The following is an 18,274-nucleotide window of genomic DNA, read 5'->3' as shown; positions in this document are numbered from 1 at the left end:
CCATTTGAGTCGAAGGGCTGCTTTTGCAACCACCGACCCATTTGAAGTTCTTGCTGGCTGTCCTCGAAGTCTTTATTCTTGTCCTTGTTCTTTGATCTTGAAGCTTAACGCAGTTTCAATCACATGTGGCCAGTTTCAGCATTGTTCTCACCTAGCATACAGGAACAAAGAACTGCAAAACTTAGGAGTAACTACCTCTGCTAGTTAATTGCTTGGCTATACTTTTGTCTATTGTTTCAATCATAGTGTTAGAAATTTTATACTAATAATTATTTACCAAATCTCACTTTTACAGTCACCTAGCAGCAAACCAGTTTCCACGGCTGGTACAAAATATTAAAACCATCTAGATGTGCCATGCAGAATGTATGGAAATATGCCATCAGGGAGAGCACCGGCTGCAGGGAAAATCATGCTTAGGGGGGGAAAAAAAGGACTTTTTTTTTTTTTTTTCCTAATTCCTTTTTGCGACGGGATGTTCGGTATTTCGCTCTCCTGCGGGCAGCCGAGGTCCCCGAGGGTGGCCGCCGCCCGCCTCAGCCGACAGCGCGACGCTGCGCTGCCTCCGCCCGGGGTTCCCCCCCCGGGGCGAGGGGGGCTCAGGCCGCGGGGGTCCATCGGAAAGGGCGGTGGGATCCCCAACGCCATGGCAGCTGGCACCCCAGGGGACGATGCCGGGCCGCCCGAGGGGCGAGCGGACCCCAGCCCCGCGGGGAAGCGCCTCCCGGCCGGGCCGCCACCGGCGCCCAAGATGGCGCCGGGCTCCGCCCCGCGAACTGCGCTTCCCGGCGGGCAGCGGGGCAGGGCGAGGGCGGCGCAGGCGGGCGCTGCGCGGGGGTAGGCGGCGGAGCGGCAGCTCGGCCTGAGGCGGCCGGGCCCCCTGCGCCGCCGCGGGCGAGCTCCGCCGCGGCTTGGCGGCCTTCCTTCCCTTGCCTTCCCTTCCCCTGCTTTCCTCTCCCCTGCCCTGCCCTGCCCTGCCCTCCCCTCCCCTCCCTCGGGCCGGTCGCCGCCCCGCGGAGCGCCTCGGCGGGTGCCCCGGCGTGAGGGGCGGTTGTGTGGGAGCCGTGGCGGTCCCCGCGGAGAGGGGAGCGGAGGCTGCCCGAGAGCCGTGACGCTGCGCTCGACCGGGTTTTTTAAAGGTTTGTCACGTCCCCGAAGCTGAGGGAATCGTCCGGATCAGGCCCGAGCGGCTGGCGGGGCCCCCCTTCCCTCCCTTCTCCAGCCCCCCGATTTCTGTGTGCGGTAATAACGCCTTCGCGGGTCGTGTAATCTTTGGGTTATTCCGTCTTTCGTTCCTCGTAGATTCTTCTCGCTCGGAGTAGCTGAGAAAGGACGATGGGAGTTCAAGGGCTTTGGAAACTGCTTGAATGCGCTGGGAGACCTATAAACCCAGAAACGCTGGAAGGAAAAATTCTTGCTGTTGGTATCCTTTAAAAGTAAAGCTGAGGAACCAGATTGGTGAGGGAGGTTGTTTTAACTGTTTATCTTACTTCTACGTGATCAGCTTTTTATTTTGTTTTTGTATTTTAAATCACGACAACATTTTGATAAGTAGATTTTATGCTTTCTAATATGTGGAATACTAAGCTTTTTATTTTTTTTTTTATCTTTTAAAAAAGAGACTTTTAATAGGTTCCTTACACAGGTGTTGGGCTGTAGGATTTTGTCCTTTGTAAATAAATATGCTGCTCTCAGTAGGACTATAAGATCAAAAAGTTTAAATACTTTTGCATCAACTTCCCTATCATATATACTTGGTTAAATGCTGGAAAGGTGTGGAAAGAAGTTACCCTTCATTTATTTGTAAAAATGACTGGGAAGGTGTTATGTGCTGCACAGTTGTTTTAACTCTGCTTTTTGTCAAGGAAGATAGGGGCAAGAATTTATTCTCTGAAGTTCACAAGCATTTGGATAACCTTGGCTTTGATAAGCCAAGCCTGAAACAGTGGGCAAAAGCCACTCAGTCAGATATGTGCAGTTCATAGAAACTATTAATATGGTATATGTGTAAGATAGCACATTTTTTCCTCTTAACCATTCTTTAAGATATCAGTATTTGGTTGAACCAAGCAATAAAGGGAGCCAGAGATCGTGGAGGTAATTCCATACAGAATGCTCACCTCCTCACTCTGTTTCATCGACTCTGCAAGTTACTATTTTTTCGAATTCGGCCTGTCTTTGTTTTTGATGGAGAGGCACCGCTTCTGAAGAGGCAAACGTTGGTAAGTACCTTTGCTGAGTCATTGCAATGCAAAATAGGATGTACGTTTGCTGATATTAAGTAGCCGTTTTCAATTTCCCTCTTATTCTGCGTATGCTTCTGAGCCATGAGGTTGGAGGGCTTGACATGCACTGCTGTGCACGTGTTCTTTGCAATCCCAGTCTTAGCTGTTGGAGCATGCAATAGTTCCCTTTTGATATATTTGCGTTTGATTTGCATAGAAACCAGGATGCAGAGAGGTAGACGATGGCATAATCCTGGGTCTTGCTCCAGAATGGGCCTGACCAGAACTCTTGCAAGTATTTGTAGCCAGAAGCTGAAAACTATTCCCGAGTCCCACAGAGGAAACTGACATAGAGAGATTTAGAGGATCTGAAAGCTGTGTCCCCGTTGATGTAGGATGAGTTAGGAGTTGCTTGTAGACTCAGCATACAGAATTATAACATTAATTCACTGGATATGTGTCTTCAGCATCCAGCAGAATTCTGATGGTGTTAATCTTATTTTCACAGGCTAAGCGAAGACAAAGAAAGGAAGTTGCCATCAGTGATTCCAGGAAAACTACAGAGAAGCTCTTGAAAACATTTTTGAAGAGACAAGTTATCAAAACTGCCCTTACAGGCAAAAGGCAAGAATAAAAATTATTTTCCCCTTGTTTATAAGGGCAGGTAAGTTTTTATGTAGCTCTTCATCACTAGGTTTTTTTTTTTTTCTTTCCTTAAGCAATGAAGCTTTGCCCAGTATTACACAAGTTCGAAGAGAAGAAATTGATGATATGTATGTATTGCCTTCTTTAGAGGATGAAGAGAAGAACAGGTAGGTAGAATTAAGAAATGCTTAAATTGCTATAATAAACTCAGATAAAAGTATGAAACACTTTCTTTGACACTGCTGAAAGGCCTTTGACCCATGAGACTCCATAATATGTAAAGTATATTTCTTTAATTTCTATTTTATTTCAGTATCTTTTTGGAGAGTTTCTTGGTTTATAGCTCCGGATACAGAAGCTTTCTAGTTATTTATGGGAAAGTAACAGAAGAAGCTTTCAGGCCACGGACTAAATTTCCACACTGGGTTCATGTTTAAGGGTGAAAGTGTTGCTTCAATCTCTGTGGCCATGTCTACGACTACAGGGAACTGATTGTTGAAGGTTGGGTAGCTGGTGTGTGGCAGCTTGATTCTGGTTTGCATCCCCTCATTCAGTAGCATAGATGTGTTCAGCAGAAGTAGGTTTTGTATGTACTTGTCAAACTTGTGACATCTTCTTAAATTATACTAGGTGGGAATGTGGAGCTATTGGTTAGATTACTCTTTGCACATCTTATATATACTTTTATATGCTTTGTGATGACCAAATAAGAATTGGGTAATGATTTAAGCAGCAAGTTGTCTCAATCTAGTTTCAACTGACCTAAGTCTGCCTTCTTGCTTTCTGTTCAGATCTTTTTGACTTGTATATGTATTTATATCTATATGTGTATGTATGTATATGCATATATGTTTGTGTGTAGTTTGATATTGTGTGTGAATTTTTGTACTTGCTAGTGAAGGGATGACTAATGTCCTTTTGCTTAAAATAGGAACTTTTATTTTCCTAGGTAAATATATACATCTTTTTTTCTCTTTGTGATTTTTAGCTCGGAGGAGGAAGATGAAAAAGAATGGGAAGCAAGAATGAGCCAAAAAAAGATGTTGCAGGTAAGTGCATCCTAATTGCCCTGTGGCTGCGAACAATCCTCTCATTCATGTGCTATGCTTAAAAGACAACCAAAAAGGTTAAAAAAAAAAAAAAAGTGCTTGGAGGTATAGGTCTTACTGTAGCATTACTTATCAAGCAAACAAGTTAATTTTCAGTACTCTACAAATTCCTACTAATGAGGAAATGCAAATGTAATTTTCTCCACTAGAATACATCAGAATAGGAACTTCTTATGGTATCTTTTTTTTTTTTTTTTGGGCTACTTTCTCTGGACATGTGGAGAAAAAATTGTTTTTTGTAAAGATATAAGTGAAATGTATGCATTTGTGCACATGTTTATGCACATATGACAGCATATTTGACAAAATTCCCATGCTCTTCTAAATATGAATTGATGTTGAAGTACTTCGGTCCTTGAGTTTTCACAGATAAATTCTGTATTCCCTTCTGATGTGCTGATCCTATGGGATGAGGAGAAGATAAATATATAACCTAAGAAGAAGGGATAATGAATAATAAAATTATGTCTGCTTTCATCAAAGTTTTTTTTTAAAAAAAAAAGGAAGAAAAAACTCTTGGAAATACTGTTTATCTTTGAAGTAGTTCACATTCAGAAGGACACCCTCTTTAGAAGGATAAAATCAGACTAGCTGAGGCTATAGGACCTGCTTCTGTGATTTATACTAACTATCTTTTTGTAAAAAGAATAAACTCAAATTTCTCTGTATAGCGTACCTCAATAATTATGTACTTGATTTTATTAGGTAGTAGTTACATTTTTTTTTTTTCTTACCTGTTTTCTTCACAGTATAGGAAGTAGCAACAAAGATTTTGTGGCCTTTTTTTGTTGTTGTTTGGAATAATGCTCTCAATACTTCATTGTTCTTGCTGTGCTGTGATATAAAATAGGTGTTTAAGTTGTTTTCCATTTTTATAGGAAGAGTTATGTGAAAATCCTCATTCTGTAGATATTGAATCAGAAGATTTCAACAAGCTGCCTCCAGAAGTAAAACATGAGATCTTGACTGATATGAAAGAATTTACAAAGCGAAACAGAACATTATTTGAAGCAATGCCAGAGGTAATAATTGAAATAGTTTTCAAGCCACCAGAATGGAGCTATTGCCATTAATGCAGATGAAGACTATGTGAAAGTATCACATCTGGAAGTCTTTACCCCCAGGTCTATTTAATAAGAGATGTTACACTGAAGGGGGAAAAAACCCCAATGAGATAGTGACTCTTAACAGAGCCTTCCCGTGTGTCTATTCAGAGTCATATCTCTTGATTTCCACTAAAATTAGCAGAACTAATTCAGTTTGGCAAGAATGGAAAAAATCATGCCATCTCATGCCTCATCAGCATTATGCCCAAGATTTCAATTGCAAGAACATACTACTGGTGTGGATAAAGTGGGCAGAATGAACGCAGCTTTGATTCCAAACTCTCAGGTTGCTAGGGGAGCTGGCAGCTGGGAAAAGGCTTTTGTAGCTTTGGCAGATGTGTTACTGAAGCCATTCAGAGACAATGGGGGAATTCTGTAGTGCCACTTCTATGACAGCTTTTCAGAGCACAGTTAGGTTTTTTAAAGTACAATATTGTTGTGGTTTAACCCCAGCCAGCAGCTAAGCACCACGCAGCCACTCACTCACTTCCCCTACACCCAGTGGGGTGGGGGAGAGAATCAGGGGAAAAAAAAAAGGTAAAACTCGTGGGTTGAGATAAGAACAGTTTAATAGAACAGAAGGGAAGAAAATAATAATGATAAGAATAACAATAATAAAATGGCAATAATAATAATAGTAAAAGGATTGGAATATACAAAACAGCTGATGCACAATGCAATTGCTTGCCACTCGCTGACAGATGCCCAGTTAGTTCCTGAGCAGCAATCCCCCACCAGGCCAACTCCCCCCAGTTTATATACTGGGCATGATGTCACATGGTATGGAATACCCCTTTGGCCAGTTTGGGTCAGCTGCCCTGGCTGTGTCCCCTCCCAGCTTCTTGTGCCACTCCAGCCTTCTTGCTGGCTGGGCATCAGAAGCTGAAAAATCCTTGATTTAGTATGGACGCTACCTAGCAACAACTGAAAACCTCAGCGTGTTATCAACGTTCTTCCATACCGAATCCAAGACATAACTTTGTACCAGCTACTAGAAAGAAAATTAACTCTATCCCAGCCAAAACCAGGACAAATACGTGTCGGATCAAATGATAGCTTGTGCCCAAGTGTAAGCTAAGAACTGTCATCTTAAAACCATGCACACGTGGATTCTGTTATCATTGCATTGTTTTTAAGATGGGGATCAGCTGTGTTAGCTAGCTAAGTTTTGTTGGTCACATCATTGAGATCTCATTGTGTTTAGCCAGCAGTCAGAACTGCTTAAAGCGACCTTTTAGAATTGTTGCATGTTCCCAGGCTAGTGTTGCTGTTGCTTGGGAGTGCAGCAGTCAGTAAAAGACAAATGTTACCTGCTTAAAGGAAACTTTTAAAAGGCTCTCCAGAGCATGGTAAATGAACTTGCTTAAAAGGTGCAGCTAGTGGCATTTTATTTAAATGGACTTGGTTGTTTGTTTTGTTTTTCTTTTTTTTTTTTAAGGAGTCCAGTGACTTTTCCCAGTACCAGCTTAGGGGTTTGCTTAAGAAAAGCAACCTCAATCGGTGCATAGAAAATGTACAAAAAGAATTGAATCAGCAGCACTCGGGTGAAATCCAAACGCAATATGAAAATGAAGGTGGTTTTGTGAAAGAAGTGGAATCTAGTAGGGTAGTCTCTGAAGATACTTCTCACTATATCCTAATAAAGGGTATGTCAGGTTTTAATTTTGTAAAACCTCTTGTTTGGTGTGTGCAATCTGCAGCTGTCAGTTTTAAGAAAAAACTGAATATTGTTCACAGGTGCATGTAGCCAATAGTTTGTATGAAATGTGCATTACTGTTACGCATAATTAACTGTGATCTGTAAATGTGTAGAAAACTGCTTTATTAATCTTTATATAATGATGTTCATTATGTAAAATGGAATGTTAGTATAAATCAGTTTTTTACTAAAAAACATAAATCAACAAAAACCTTTCTTTCAGGTATTCAAGCAAAAAAAGCTACAAGTAGAGACATGGAAACTACTGCAGGACCCTCATCAAAAATGCTTGAATTTATTAAACCAAATAAAGTCAATGAATCTCCTGCTAATGCAAAGCTAGTTGCTTCTGACAAGTTGCAGACAGAGAAGGATAACAGTGTGGTGACAGCACCGCCCTCTCCTCGGACTTTGCTTGCTATCCAGGCAGCTATGGTGGAAAGCAGCTCAGAAGAAGAACTGGGGGATGAAGATACAGGTCAATGGAATGTGGACCAGTCTGTTACAGAAGGCAGCGGCGTGTCTCCAAGAACACTAGAGGCAATTCAGCAAGTTCTGAGTGAGGATGATAGAAGGGAGGAAGTTGTTACTGTTAGAACTGATGGAGTGCTACCAGAAAGATCAGAAGTGAAGGATTTTTTGCTTAGTAGCTCAGATGAGGAAGATCAGATTCTTGAAGTTAAGGAGGGAAAAAAAATACCTACATCTACAATTCATTTGTCAAACCAAGTGATTATGCAAGATGCTGAATTTGAACAAAAGAGTCAGGAGTTGGAAAAAAGTCATGTTACGCTTAAGGACACCAGTATATCGAAAACTGAAAATTATCCTTGTATTGACAATACGAGAAAAGGCACGGAATATGTAGAGAAAGAAGAAAATGGTTCTAAAACAGACTTAAATTCTTTGGGAGATAAGGATATGAACTTGTGCACACAGAAGCCAAGCTGTTCCCCTGTACAAACTAGTATAGGGGATTTGATTCATGCTGAAACAACAGACCTTTCTAAAAAGGAGGAAAACTTGAAAATTTCTGAAAATATAGAGGTGGTAATTTCACAAACAGAAGAGAATGTATCTGAGGTACAAAAGGATATTAGACCTTTTCCAGAAGCAAAAGGTCCTGAGGAGGAAAGAGAAGGGATATCACAGTCTGAAGACAGTGATTCTGATGGTATGTGCTTTTTAGTTGTGTAAAAAGATAAGAAAATACAACCTTACTATATTTCTAGTCAGTCAAAGTTAACTTTTTCTCCTAGTAAGGAATGCTTTAAAATACATCTATTCCTGTGTATGTAGGAGGTAGGAAGAAAATCTGAGCTATGTATTTCCCCTTGGTGTTATGTTTTATCATTGAAACCTGAGTATACAATACGGAGAGTCAGGAAAGCATGCTGTTGCATACATTGAACTTAACTGATGTGTTAATGGTCAACCACTTGGTTTCTGTAATTTCACAATACTTATATCTATTTACTGCATATAGGAAAAAAAAAATCACTGCTGAAGTTAAAAATGCATACAAATGCTTCTTTTTAAACAAGTAGCAGGAAGTTGAAATCTTTGTTTTCCTTTAATAGGAAGCTTTATTGAAGTGGATACTGAAATCAGTAATGAGGCTGAGTTTCCTACTAAATATGATGAAAAACTGGGTGATGAAACAGCACTTCCAGAAGTGGTGACAGACAGATATGCAGTTGTCACACAGGACTTGCTGAAGGAGTCTGATGAAGCGCAGTTGGCAAATGATCAGAATGTTGAAAGAGAAGATGATGGTAAAGATGCAGCGGATGAGTGGCAAGACGTCAGTTTGGTAATTTATTGTTATTTGTTTTGAGCTAATAATGAAAGTGTGCTCTTTGCTGGGTAAAAAACTGGCTGGCTGGATGAGCCCAGTGAGTTGAGGTGAATGGAGTTAGATCCAGTTGGTGGCTGGTCACAAGTGGTGTTCCCCAGGGCTCAGTATTGGGGCCAGTTCTGTTTAATAACTTTATCCATGATCTGGGAGTGCACCCTCAGCAAGTTTGCAGATGAAGCCAAGTTGGGCGGGAGTGTTGATCTGCTGGAGGGTAGGCAGGCTCTACAGAGGGATCTGGACAGGCTGGATCGATGGGCCGAGGCCAGTTGTATGAGGTTCAACAAGGCCAAGTGCCGGGTCCTGCGCTTGGGTCACAACAACCCCACGCAGCGCTACAGGCCTGGGGAAGAGGGGCTGGAAAGCTGCCCGGTGGAAAAGGACCCGGGGGTGCTGGTCGACAGCCGGCTGGATACGAGCCAGCAGTGTGCCCAGGTGGCCAAGAAGGCCAACGGCATCCTGGCCTGTACCAGAAATGGTGTGGCCAGCAGGAGCAGGGAGGTGATCGTCCCCTGTACTGGGCACTGGTGAGGCCGCACCTCGAGTCCTGTGTTCAGTTTTGGGCCCCTCACTACAAGACGGACATGGAGGTGCTGGAGCGTGTCCAGAGAAGGGCAACCGAGCTGGTGGAGAGTCCAGAGCACAAGTCCTGTGAGGAGCGGCTGAGGGAACTGGGGCTGTTCAGCCTGGAGAAGAGGAGGCTGAGGGGAGACCTGATCGCTCTCTACAACTGCCTGAAGGGGGGTTGTGGTGAGGTGGGGGTCGGTCTCTTTTCCCACGTAACAAGTCATAGGACAAGAGGAAATGGCCTCAAGTTGCGCCAGGGGAGGTTTAGATTGGATAATAGGACAAATTTCTTTACTGAAAGGGCTGTCAGGTATTGGAACAGGCTGCCCAGGGAAGTGGTTGAGTCACCATCCCTGGAGGTATTCAAAAAGCACGTAGTCAAGGCACTCCAGAACATGGTTTAGTGGGCATGGTTGGTGGTTGGACTCGATGATCTTAAGGGTCTTTTCCAACCTAAAAGATTCTGTGATTCTATGAATTGCTCTGTCCCCACGTGGTTTTTAAGGAAAACTATTGCACAGCTTCTTAGTGTTTCATTGCTTTCTCGTATATGTATCTAATTCTGTGGGAACTGATTTTTCTTTAAAGATGATGGTTAACCATAATCTCTCTGAAATTAGAGGGAAACTTTAGGTTTTAGCACTCTGAAGAGTAGACCCATCTCTGATCTTATAGTTTACTGTATTAGAGAAGCTATGACAACTTCCAAGTGTGAACTAATGGAGCATATACTACTAGAATAATTATAGTTGGAGACTTAGAGCTTACTTAAGTAAGTATACCTGAATTGTTGAAATAATGAAAGTCTTGTTTTATTTTTCAGGAGGAACTAGAAGAATTAGAAAATGACCTTTCTGCTGAGCAGAATGTGCTTCAGGCTCAAAAACAGCAGCAGGAACGTGTTGCTTCTTCTGTAACAGGACAGATGTTCTTGGAAAGCCAGGTAACATTTGTCGAATCATTTTAATTTGATACAGTATGATGTGGTCCCCCCTCTGCTCCAGTCAAACATTTTCTCAAAGGTGTAAGTAATTTTGCTTAATTATAGGTTGCCTTTTTTCCCTCTTAGGAGCTTGTTTTCTTCAGTCTGCTTGATTTAAAATATTGAAAGTATTGAGATAATCTTGAATGCCAGCAATGTTAAATAACTTTTATAACATTATAAAATAATAATAAAATCATGAATAAATCATTGGGTTTTTTTAAGCACCTACTTCTTAAGGTTGGGCCAGTTTGATCTTTGCCTGTTGCTGTGAAAGGTGCAAATTGAATAAAAAAAATATTAGGAAGTTACATTCAGCAGTATGGAATTGGTGTAATCTGAGTGTTAGGTAAATTGTGATTTCCCCTAGGGATTAAAAGATAAAAGTTTACAAGAAATCCATATGGTGACCCAGGTTTATGCCCTGGTTAACTGATTTTTAAAGAGTCTCACCAGTAATACCTGCATAAGCCTGTAACTTCTGTTTCAGTATTAGCATTTAGAGGTTAATGCAGTCTAATACAAGGACTATGTGCAATACAATGTATTGGGGTTAACATATTCATAATATATTAGGCTGCTGATAGTATCTATGATGTAATAAACTTATTATAACAAATTAATTCTGAGAAATATATAAATGCTCTTATTTTCTTTGCATATAAAAGGGGTAATTTCGATAGTCTTAAAATGATAGAAATTTTTGTTTCCTTTGTTAAATATTTGCTCATACTTGTTTCTTTAGCTTATTTTTTTAAAGGCCAGTAGATTGTGCTTTTGTAATATTACGTGCCGTATAATGGTCGGTATACCATTATAGTTGTAAATCTTTTGACGTTGTGCTTTTTCTCTTTATTACAGTAAAAGTTTGAAGTCTTGAGCCTGACTTTGTCAGGGCCCAAAAGGCAGTTGCACTGAGAAAAAAATAGTGTGTGTTTGTGCAGATATATGTATATGTATCAAATATATATTTAATAATTTTTACACCTTAGCTTTTGCAGTGATTATTACATCCAGCTTGTGAGCAGGAGAGTAAATGGAAAGCATAATTTCTGGAGATGACGTAATCCAGAATTGTGTAACTAACACAAGCCTGTAAACCTAGTGTGTGTGGGATATTTATCTGAGGTTAAATAATGTATTCAATAAAAGCAAATTGTGTAAAATGCATCAAAATACACATATATCAAAACCCCATCCAAAGGATGATTAGTCTGCCCACTGTTTGCTGCTTGATATTAATGTTTCTCATATGCTTTCATACTATTTTGTGAGCTAAGGTGATGGCTGATTTTTTTTTTTAAATTTTTTTTTTATTTTTTACTTAACCTGCATCTTTTTTTCATGGAGCCCACATAATTCTAATGCACGGACTTTTCTCTGTGTTATGGAAAGCACAATACTTAAGTTTGATTGTGTAATTAAGATAGCAGATTCTCAAACTGTGTGGTAATAGTGTGATCAAGTAGTGCTTGACTTACATGGCACTATCTGCCTGAGGTAAGTGGGATTTCCACCTTGACTTAACTGTGCTTGCCACTTTTTAGTGGAAATTAAGATTTGCTGTGAATTATTAAATACCTCCCAAGTGTGAATCTAGCAGTTCCAAGTCAAGCAGAAGTATAATAGAAGTTCATTCTTCAGATGAAGTATTAACTGTTTTCTTTCCATCCTACAGGAGCTTCTCCGTCTGTTTGGCATTCCATATATTGAAGCTCCGATGGAGGCAGAGGCACAGTGTGCTATATTGGACCTTACTGATCAGACCTCTGGGACAATCACTGATGATAGTGATGTTTGGTTGTTTGGCGCACGGCATGTTTACAAAAATTTCTTCAGTCAAAACAAATATGTGGAATATTATCAGTATGTTGATTTTCAAAACCAGCTAGGTAAGCCTCAGGTATTGATTTGTTAAACACAGTCTTTAATAAGATAGCGCTGCCATGTATCTCTTTGAAGTTGTATTTTCTACAGAATTTTTTGTGTCTGTTATTACAATGCCTGTTCTTTGGAGAGTGTCTAAAGACATTCATTTGGGTTGCTGTTTTTACTGCCAGATGACCCCCCTGAATTTGCAGACACCTGCATTTAATACACTGAATTAGTGTGATGATCATGAAGGCTGGAGGTATGAACTGTGGTACCAGTTTCTGGGTAAATGTCAGCATGACTTTTCTGTCATGGTGGGAAAATTATATTCTGATTGCATCAGATTTATAGTCTTCTGGAAATGAAAGTTAATTTGGGACATACTGACATGTAATGTATTAGAAGAGGATCTGGCATACGTATATGGTCTGTAAAAGGTTTTTCATTTAGTTAATACCGACAGCTTTTTTTCTTCTTTCAGATTGCTCTTGTACCAGTCTAATCAAATTGTTGCTACTTATGTTGAACTGCTAAACTTCAGTGTCACGTAGTGTATTAAGGAAAATATGAGCCAATTTTAACTTTTTCTTATGCTTTGTTTAAGCAGAACTCTGTTAAAATCAGTTTTGACATTTTCAAAGTTGAGAGAGGCTATAGACTTTGAAATAATATTTTAATGTCTTCAGCATGTAAAATTTCAGAACATTTTTCTGTGGTGAAAAATACGTCTTTGGATTCTTCTCCCAGAAAACTGGGTGAAATATTTTTCCCCCTACCTAGGTATGCTACTGTAGCTTACTTGGAAAGGATTGCTGTAAAAGCATGTGTGTGATTTTTAGCTGTTATTAATGTAATAAACCAGGGTTTATATTTATTTATTTATTGCGGAAAAATAGTCACCATTGGTCTTCATGTCACATTCCTCTGCAGTCTTGTACTTCTCCTTTTCCATGCATTGCACAAGTCTTATTTCTTGACAGTTGTTGGATATCCTGAGTAGCATGCTGATGGTCTTGCTTTGTGTGCTTAGACACACATCCCTCCTTTTCTCCACTGATTTTTTTTTTTTTTTTTTTTTTCTCCATCTAAACTCCTGAAGCTAGTAAGTGAAAATCAGGCTGGTCGCCTCAGAACTTACAGCATACCAAGTAGAAGTGGTCAGCTGAGTTCTTCCTTCATTCTGTCTGTTTAGCAGGGTCTTTTGGTCTACTTAGTAACTGCACTAGCACAGAGCAAAAGGCTTCCAGTTTGGGTACACTTTTAAGAAGCAGAGGCATTGATATTATGGACTAGAATTCAAACTGAATGTTTTTATTTGTGATTCGGGGGGGGGGGGGGGTATTAAATTCAGGTCAGCATTAGATGAAAACTGGAGAAATATATGTAAAATAGTATCTCTTAGCTCTTAGGAACCCAGAATTTCCCACTGATCTTTACATTGTAACATTTTAATTTTGGCAAGATGTATTTGCCAAGTTAGCACAACTACTGGTGCTTGAGCTAGTAGTAGCATATTGACACTGCTCCAGAATACAATTTAGCAAGTTCTGATGTTGAAGTAAATGTAATTTTACAGAGTTAATGCCTTTGTGTTCCTTTTGGGTTTTGCCTTTCTGATAATACGTTATTTTTTAATTTGTAAGAGGACAGATGCTGAATCCCCTGGTTTTATTTGGTTTACTCACTTTCTTTTACAGGGTTGGATCGAAGCAAGCTAATTAATTTGGCATACTTGCTTGGAAGTGACTACACCGAGGGCATCCCAAATGTTGGCTTTGTAACAGCGATGGAGATTTTAAATGAATTTCCTGGGCATGGCTTGGAACCTCTCTTAAAATTTGCGTATGCTTCGTCGTCTTTTGCTTTTTTGTGTCTCAGTAATATGAATGTTAGTGAATATACTTTTCTGCTGCTTAAGCATACAACAAAACATATGACCATCACTGACCATCATTAAGGAGACTAAGTTAACTGTAAAATATATGACTCCATTATTATATCACTATTTGGAATGGCAGGTAAATAAGGTGACATGTTTATACAGCAGTTACAGTGAGACTAATGAAGACAATAGAACAGCTGTAGAACTGTGCAACTGCCTCTGAGTTCATTGCAGAGTTGGATCCGTAGTGGACTGGAGGTTTATCCTCTCTGAGTTTGTGAGAAGGTGCTGTAGCTTGCTCGTAGAGAAAAGAGACTTGAGTGAGGAATGGATGACCTGGAAAGAGAAAGACAGGTAGGCTGTGGGGAAGAACAAGATTTGAAGAGGCAATGTATTGGCAATGGCGAGGATAGTTAGAAGTCTTTTTTTCTTTTTTTTTTTTTTTCTTGCATACCAGAAAACCTCCAAAAATTATCATTATGTGTGGAACATCCTCCCCAAGTGAGGCTGAATTTAGGGCCTTCTGTTCAGCAGCTTATGGGGAATCCAGGCGATGTTGGCTACTGTGGCTTACAATGGCTGCATTTACTGTGTATGTTTTGTCTTTTCTACTTCCAGATTATATGTCCCTTTGGCCATTTTTTAATTTGGAAATTTCCTACCTCATCTCACGTAGTAACTGAAGTAGGGAGACTAAGGCTACTGAAATTAGCATGGTGGCTCTTGATATTCCAAATTGTATTTTATGTAGGCAAATTAATACTTTCCTCTGTTTTTCAGTGAGTGGTGGAATGAGGCTCAGAAGAATAAGAAACTGAGACCTAATCCACATGATACCAAAGTCAAGAAGAAACTGCGGGAGCTACAGCTTTCTTCAGGTTTCCCAAATCCAGCAGTGGCAGAAGCATACTTGAAGCCTGTGGTGGATGAGACAAGAGGTTCATTCACCTGGGGGAAGCCTGATGTAGAGCAGATCAGAGAATATCCTTTTACTGGATGGCAGGACTTAATAGCTAAAAGTACGCCGATTAAAGTTCATAAGGCCCACTAGTGAGTCAGTAATGGAGTGTCAAATTCTTAACATCTCATTGGTGTGAGGGGCCCCCTGTCCCATCTGCATGCACTCTCCTCCAGTGATACCAGCTCTGGAATGGAAGGGAATGCAGCCATGCATCTGTGGCACTCAGGGCTGCTCTGCCCTCCTGAGACAGTGGGATGCTTTGCTTTGCATGCAAAGAGTGTCTCGTAGCTGGACCGACTGGTTTGTTGTGATGTTACGTTTCTGTAACTGTGCTGTGCCTATTTCTAGACTTAGAGCGGGATTGTTTGCACAGTCCTGATTATGTTTTGCATCTTTCACAAATAAGTTTCAAAACCTAGTTAGAAATAGTGATTCAGTCTGCACTTTATCCCTAGTTATTCACTGCATTTCTTGCAGTAATGGCTATTTCTTCCATCCATTGCAGCTTGAACTGCAGTGAATTGTTGAAAAGTAGATGGCAAAGCATGCAGAGCTAATACCATTTCAAACAGTAAATGAAACCTCCAGTGTGTGCAAGTGTAAAAATAAGGTTTACTTACAGGTATTTTGTCTTATGGCAGTATCATATAGCCAAAATGAGTTCTGTCTTCAGAGGCATGCTTTTGGAAATGTTGATATTGGAGAAAAAGTTCTGTAACTAATAGAGATGTAACAGCATGATTAAGGTATGTAGCGTAATACTGGAACCATTCACGTAAGTCAGCTGTAATAACTTAGAGTATTTTCTCTGGTTTTGTAGTAGAAAAAGCTTTGGAGTAACTTTCCTCCAGATATTGTTTATTTGATGAATTTTCATTTTATGTGTTTACAAAATACTAGTAATAGCCTTGTACAGTTCCTTAACTTTCTGCACATTCTGTCAGGATCACTTTGGCTGGACGAGGACAAAGATAGATGAAATCCTTCTGCCTGTGGTGAAACAGCTGAACTTGCAGCAGGTAAAGAATAAAACTATGTATAGTTTAAGGGTAACCGCAGAATTGTAAGAGAAGCATTTTAAAATGAACAGCAAGGCTTTAATCTAAAATACATTTCTCAGAAACTGGCATTTGGCCATTTTTTTTTTTCAATATATGTATTTTTAAAACTCATTAAACTTACTTCTCTAGACTTCATTTCTTTATGATTTGGGTGTGCTGTGAGGCACTGTATGTAATTCAATTGTTGGTTTCAAATTTTGTTATCTGTCAAGCACCTATCACAAGTCCAGGTTGCTGTTTGTTCTGGTTGTAGCTGAAACTACAGGAACCTCAAGCACCTTCTGTACTTTTAAAAGGCAGCGTGCTGTCTCTAAAGTGATTTATAAAAATGCCCCTGAGATTTTGGTCAAGTGAGGCTGACCATTTGGTACCATACATATCCTTTGAGGAGGAGTGCAGATTGAACCTGTGAGCAAGTGCCCATTAATAACATTACTCTAATTTCCAAATAAGTGTTCTGTCAACTTTAATAAAACTTAAAAGTGAATAGTGGTGCATGCTGTGATACTGTGAAAGTCAGTTGTAAAACTGATCACCTAAGGTCACATTCTTTTCTCCTTTTGCTGTAAGCAAGTTAGATATGGAGTCTAAACCAGTGTTCTAGGTTCTCTCTATCACTCAAAGGAGTGAAAGGTACCAAAACCTGTAGTTAAATTCATATACTTTCAGGCTGACAGGAACATCCTTTCGAAGCGTCTGCCTCTCTTAGACAATTTTAGGGAGAATACAGAGGACTAGCTTTGCCTGTACAGCAAGCCTAGCTGTGGTTGAGTAACACAGACCCCTTGTGTGTGACTAGTTCTACTCTTAAATCTTGATGCTCTAGCAGCATGTGTTAAAATGAACTTGAGTCAACTGACCGCATTTTGTTGCACTAGTATATGCAACTGTAAAGTGAACTTACAACATTTGCTTAGTAAACATTCTGTTGTTTTAGCAGCTTGAAGCTAAGGTTGTGTTTGTAAGGTCATACTTAAGAGCACTACAGAGATTCTCTGTATTAGGGTTGAAAATAGCAATACATGTCTAATCAGCAGCAGCACAATGTTTATAAAATTTCACTGGAGTCTGCTTATTATTTAGTTTCTGTGAAGGCTCTTGTGTAATTTATAATAAAGTATAGGTATTAGCATAATAATGCATTTTATTGTTCACATCTATTTGCATGCATATTAATTTCATTAGTCCTTTGTCCTGCTTTAATTTGGGATGCTTTATAGTTATAACTGAGATAACAACTGAATTCCCATCACAAAAAACATCCAAAGGTGTTTCTCTGTTTTATTTGTGATAGACTCAGCTTCGGATTGATTCATTCTTCAGACTAGCACAGCATGAAAAACAAGCTATTAAAAGTCAGAGACTGCGCAGAGCTGTGACGTGTCTGAAGAGAAAGGAAAAAGAAGAAGAAGCCGATGAAATCCGGGAGGCCACTGCTGTTATGGAGATTGAACTTAAACAGTGTGAGGAAAAGAAAGGGGAGGGCACTGCAGGCTGTGCCAATCATCAAGCTGTGTCAATGGAAGTCCAAAGTGGAAAGAGAAGAAAACATTCAGATTTCAGAAAAGAACATATATATGGAGGTGGTTTTATCGGAAATTTGCATCTTTCAGAAACTTCTAGTGACTCCTCAGTAGAGGAATCAGAAAGCAGAGATTTAGGCAAGAGCAGAAAGAGGAAAAATGTCTCTGCAATGGAGGCAACAGATTGTAAAGAGAAGAAAGGGTGTAGCAGCTCAAGTGGTGAGGATGAAGATCTGGGAAACGTAGCCATGGTGACTGCCAAACCTGTGTTTGAGGGCAGAAAAAAGAAATCACAGAGTAAGAAAGGACGAAAAAAGAAAAAGCCTTAAAGAAAAAAAGTCTTAAAAAAGAGAGACTGTGTGCACATGATTTTTTTATGACTTAAGCTTTGTAAATATTCTAATGAATTTTTGATAAATAATAAATTATCCCTATTTGTTACCTATTTTTCATGCATTTTGTGTCCAGAACTTAAATTGGAGGGATTTTAAATGATGGAAATAAATAATTTTATCACATTTACTCATGAAGACCTAGATTGGACTTGATATAAGTTTTCTGTTTTGAGATTTTAAAATTGAGCCAAAATGTGGTGGCCATTTACTTGTATTCTAACTGAGGTGAGATAGCTGTTAAAAATCACACACAATCTGTTGCTTCCTTAACTTCAAACTTAAATGAAATTTTGAAAGAAACTTGGATTATTTCTAGGTGCTGAGAGAAGGAAGATTAGTTCAGTTAGTGTTGTTTTCTTTATTCCCTTCACTATGCCTGTCCTGAAAGTTTT

At 39.8% G+C, this 18,274-nt stretch overlaps 1 protein-coding gene across 3 annotated transcripts; it reads left to right on the top strand.

The window, feature by feature from the left end:
* Positions 1-821: 821 nt before the first annotated feature.
* Positions 822-17,928, top strand: ERCC5 (ERCC excision repair 5, endonuclease). Of its 3 annotated transcripts, none has more exons than XM_075045867.1 (16): positions 822-1,139; positions 1,303-1,423; positions 2,047-2,222; positions 2,734-2,849; positions 2,945-3,037; positions 3,859-3,919; positions 4,858-5,001; positions 6,524-6,731; positions 7,008-7,958; positions 8,365-8,597; positions 10,030-10,149; positions 11,867-12,080; positions 13,758-13,902; positions 14,723-14,925; positions 15,840-15,922; positions 17,259-17,928. In XM_075045867.1, the coding sequence occupies exons 2-16, from the start codon at positions 1,336-1,338 to the stop codon at positions 17,814-17,816; spliced, it is 3,393 nt and encodes a 1,130-aa protein (XP_074901968.1). In that variant the 5' UTR covers positions 822-1,139; positions 1,303-1,335; the 3' UTR covers positions 17,817-17,928. The 3 variants fall into 3 exon arrangements, with proteins under 3 accessions (XP_074901968.1, XP_074901969.1, XP_074901970.1); XM_075045868.1 differs by having other exon boundaries at positions 14,723-14,961; positions 15,848-15,922; positions 17,259-17,499; XM_075045869.1 differs by lacking the exon at positions 17,259-17,928 and having other exon boundaries at positions 14,723-14,992; positions 15,848-15,869.
* The last annotated feature ends 346 nt before the right edge of the window (positions 17,929-18,274 follow it).

This window comes from Buteo buteo, chromosome 14, assembly GCF_964188355.1.
Source record: "Buteo buteo chromosome 14, bButBut1.hap1.1, whole genome shotgun sequence".
NCBI classification, from domain to species: Eukaryota; Metazoa; Chordata; class Aves; order Accipitriformes; family Accipitridae; genus Buteo; species Buteo buteo.
The sequence above is the reverse complement of the archived record's forward strand: the minus strand, read 5'-3'. Positions and strand labels throughout refer to the sequence as shown.

Bases quoted from the DNA above. Each gene is read 5' to 3' on its own strand.
- ERCC5 (XM_075045867.1), top strand. From the start codon at position 1,336: ATGGGAGTTCAAGGGCTTTGGAAACTGCTTGAATGCGCTGGGAGACCT. The intron at 7,959-8,364 runs GTATGTGCTTTT...TTCCTTTAATAG, and splicing joins TGAAGACAGTGATTCTGATG to GAAGCTTTATTGAAGTGGAT. The intron at 12,081-13,757 runs GTAAGCCTCAGG...TTTCTTTTACAG, and splicing joins TGATTTTCAAAACCAGCTAG to GGTTGGATCGAAGCAAGCTA.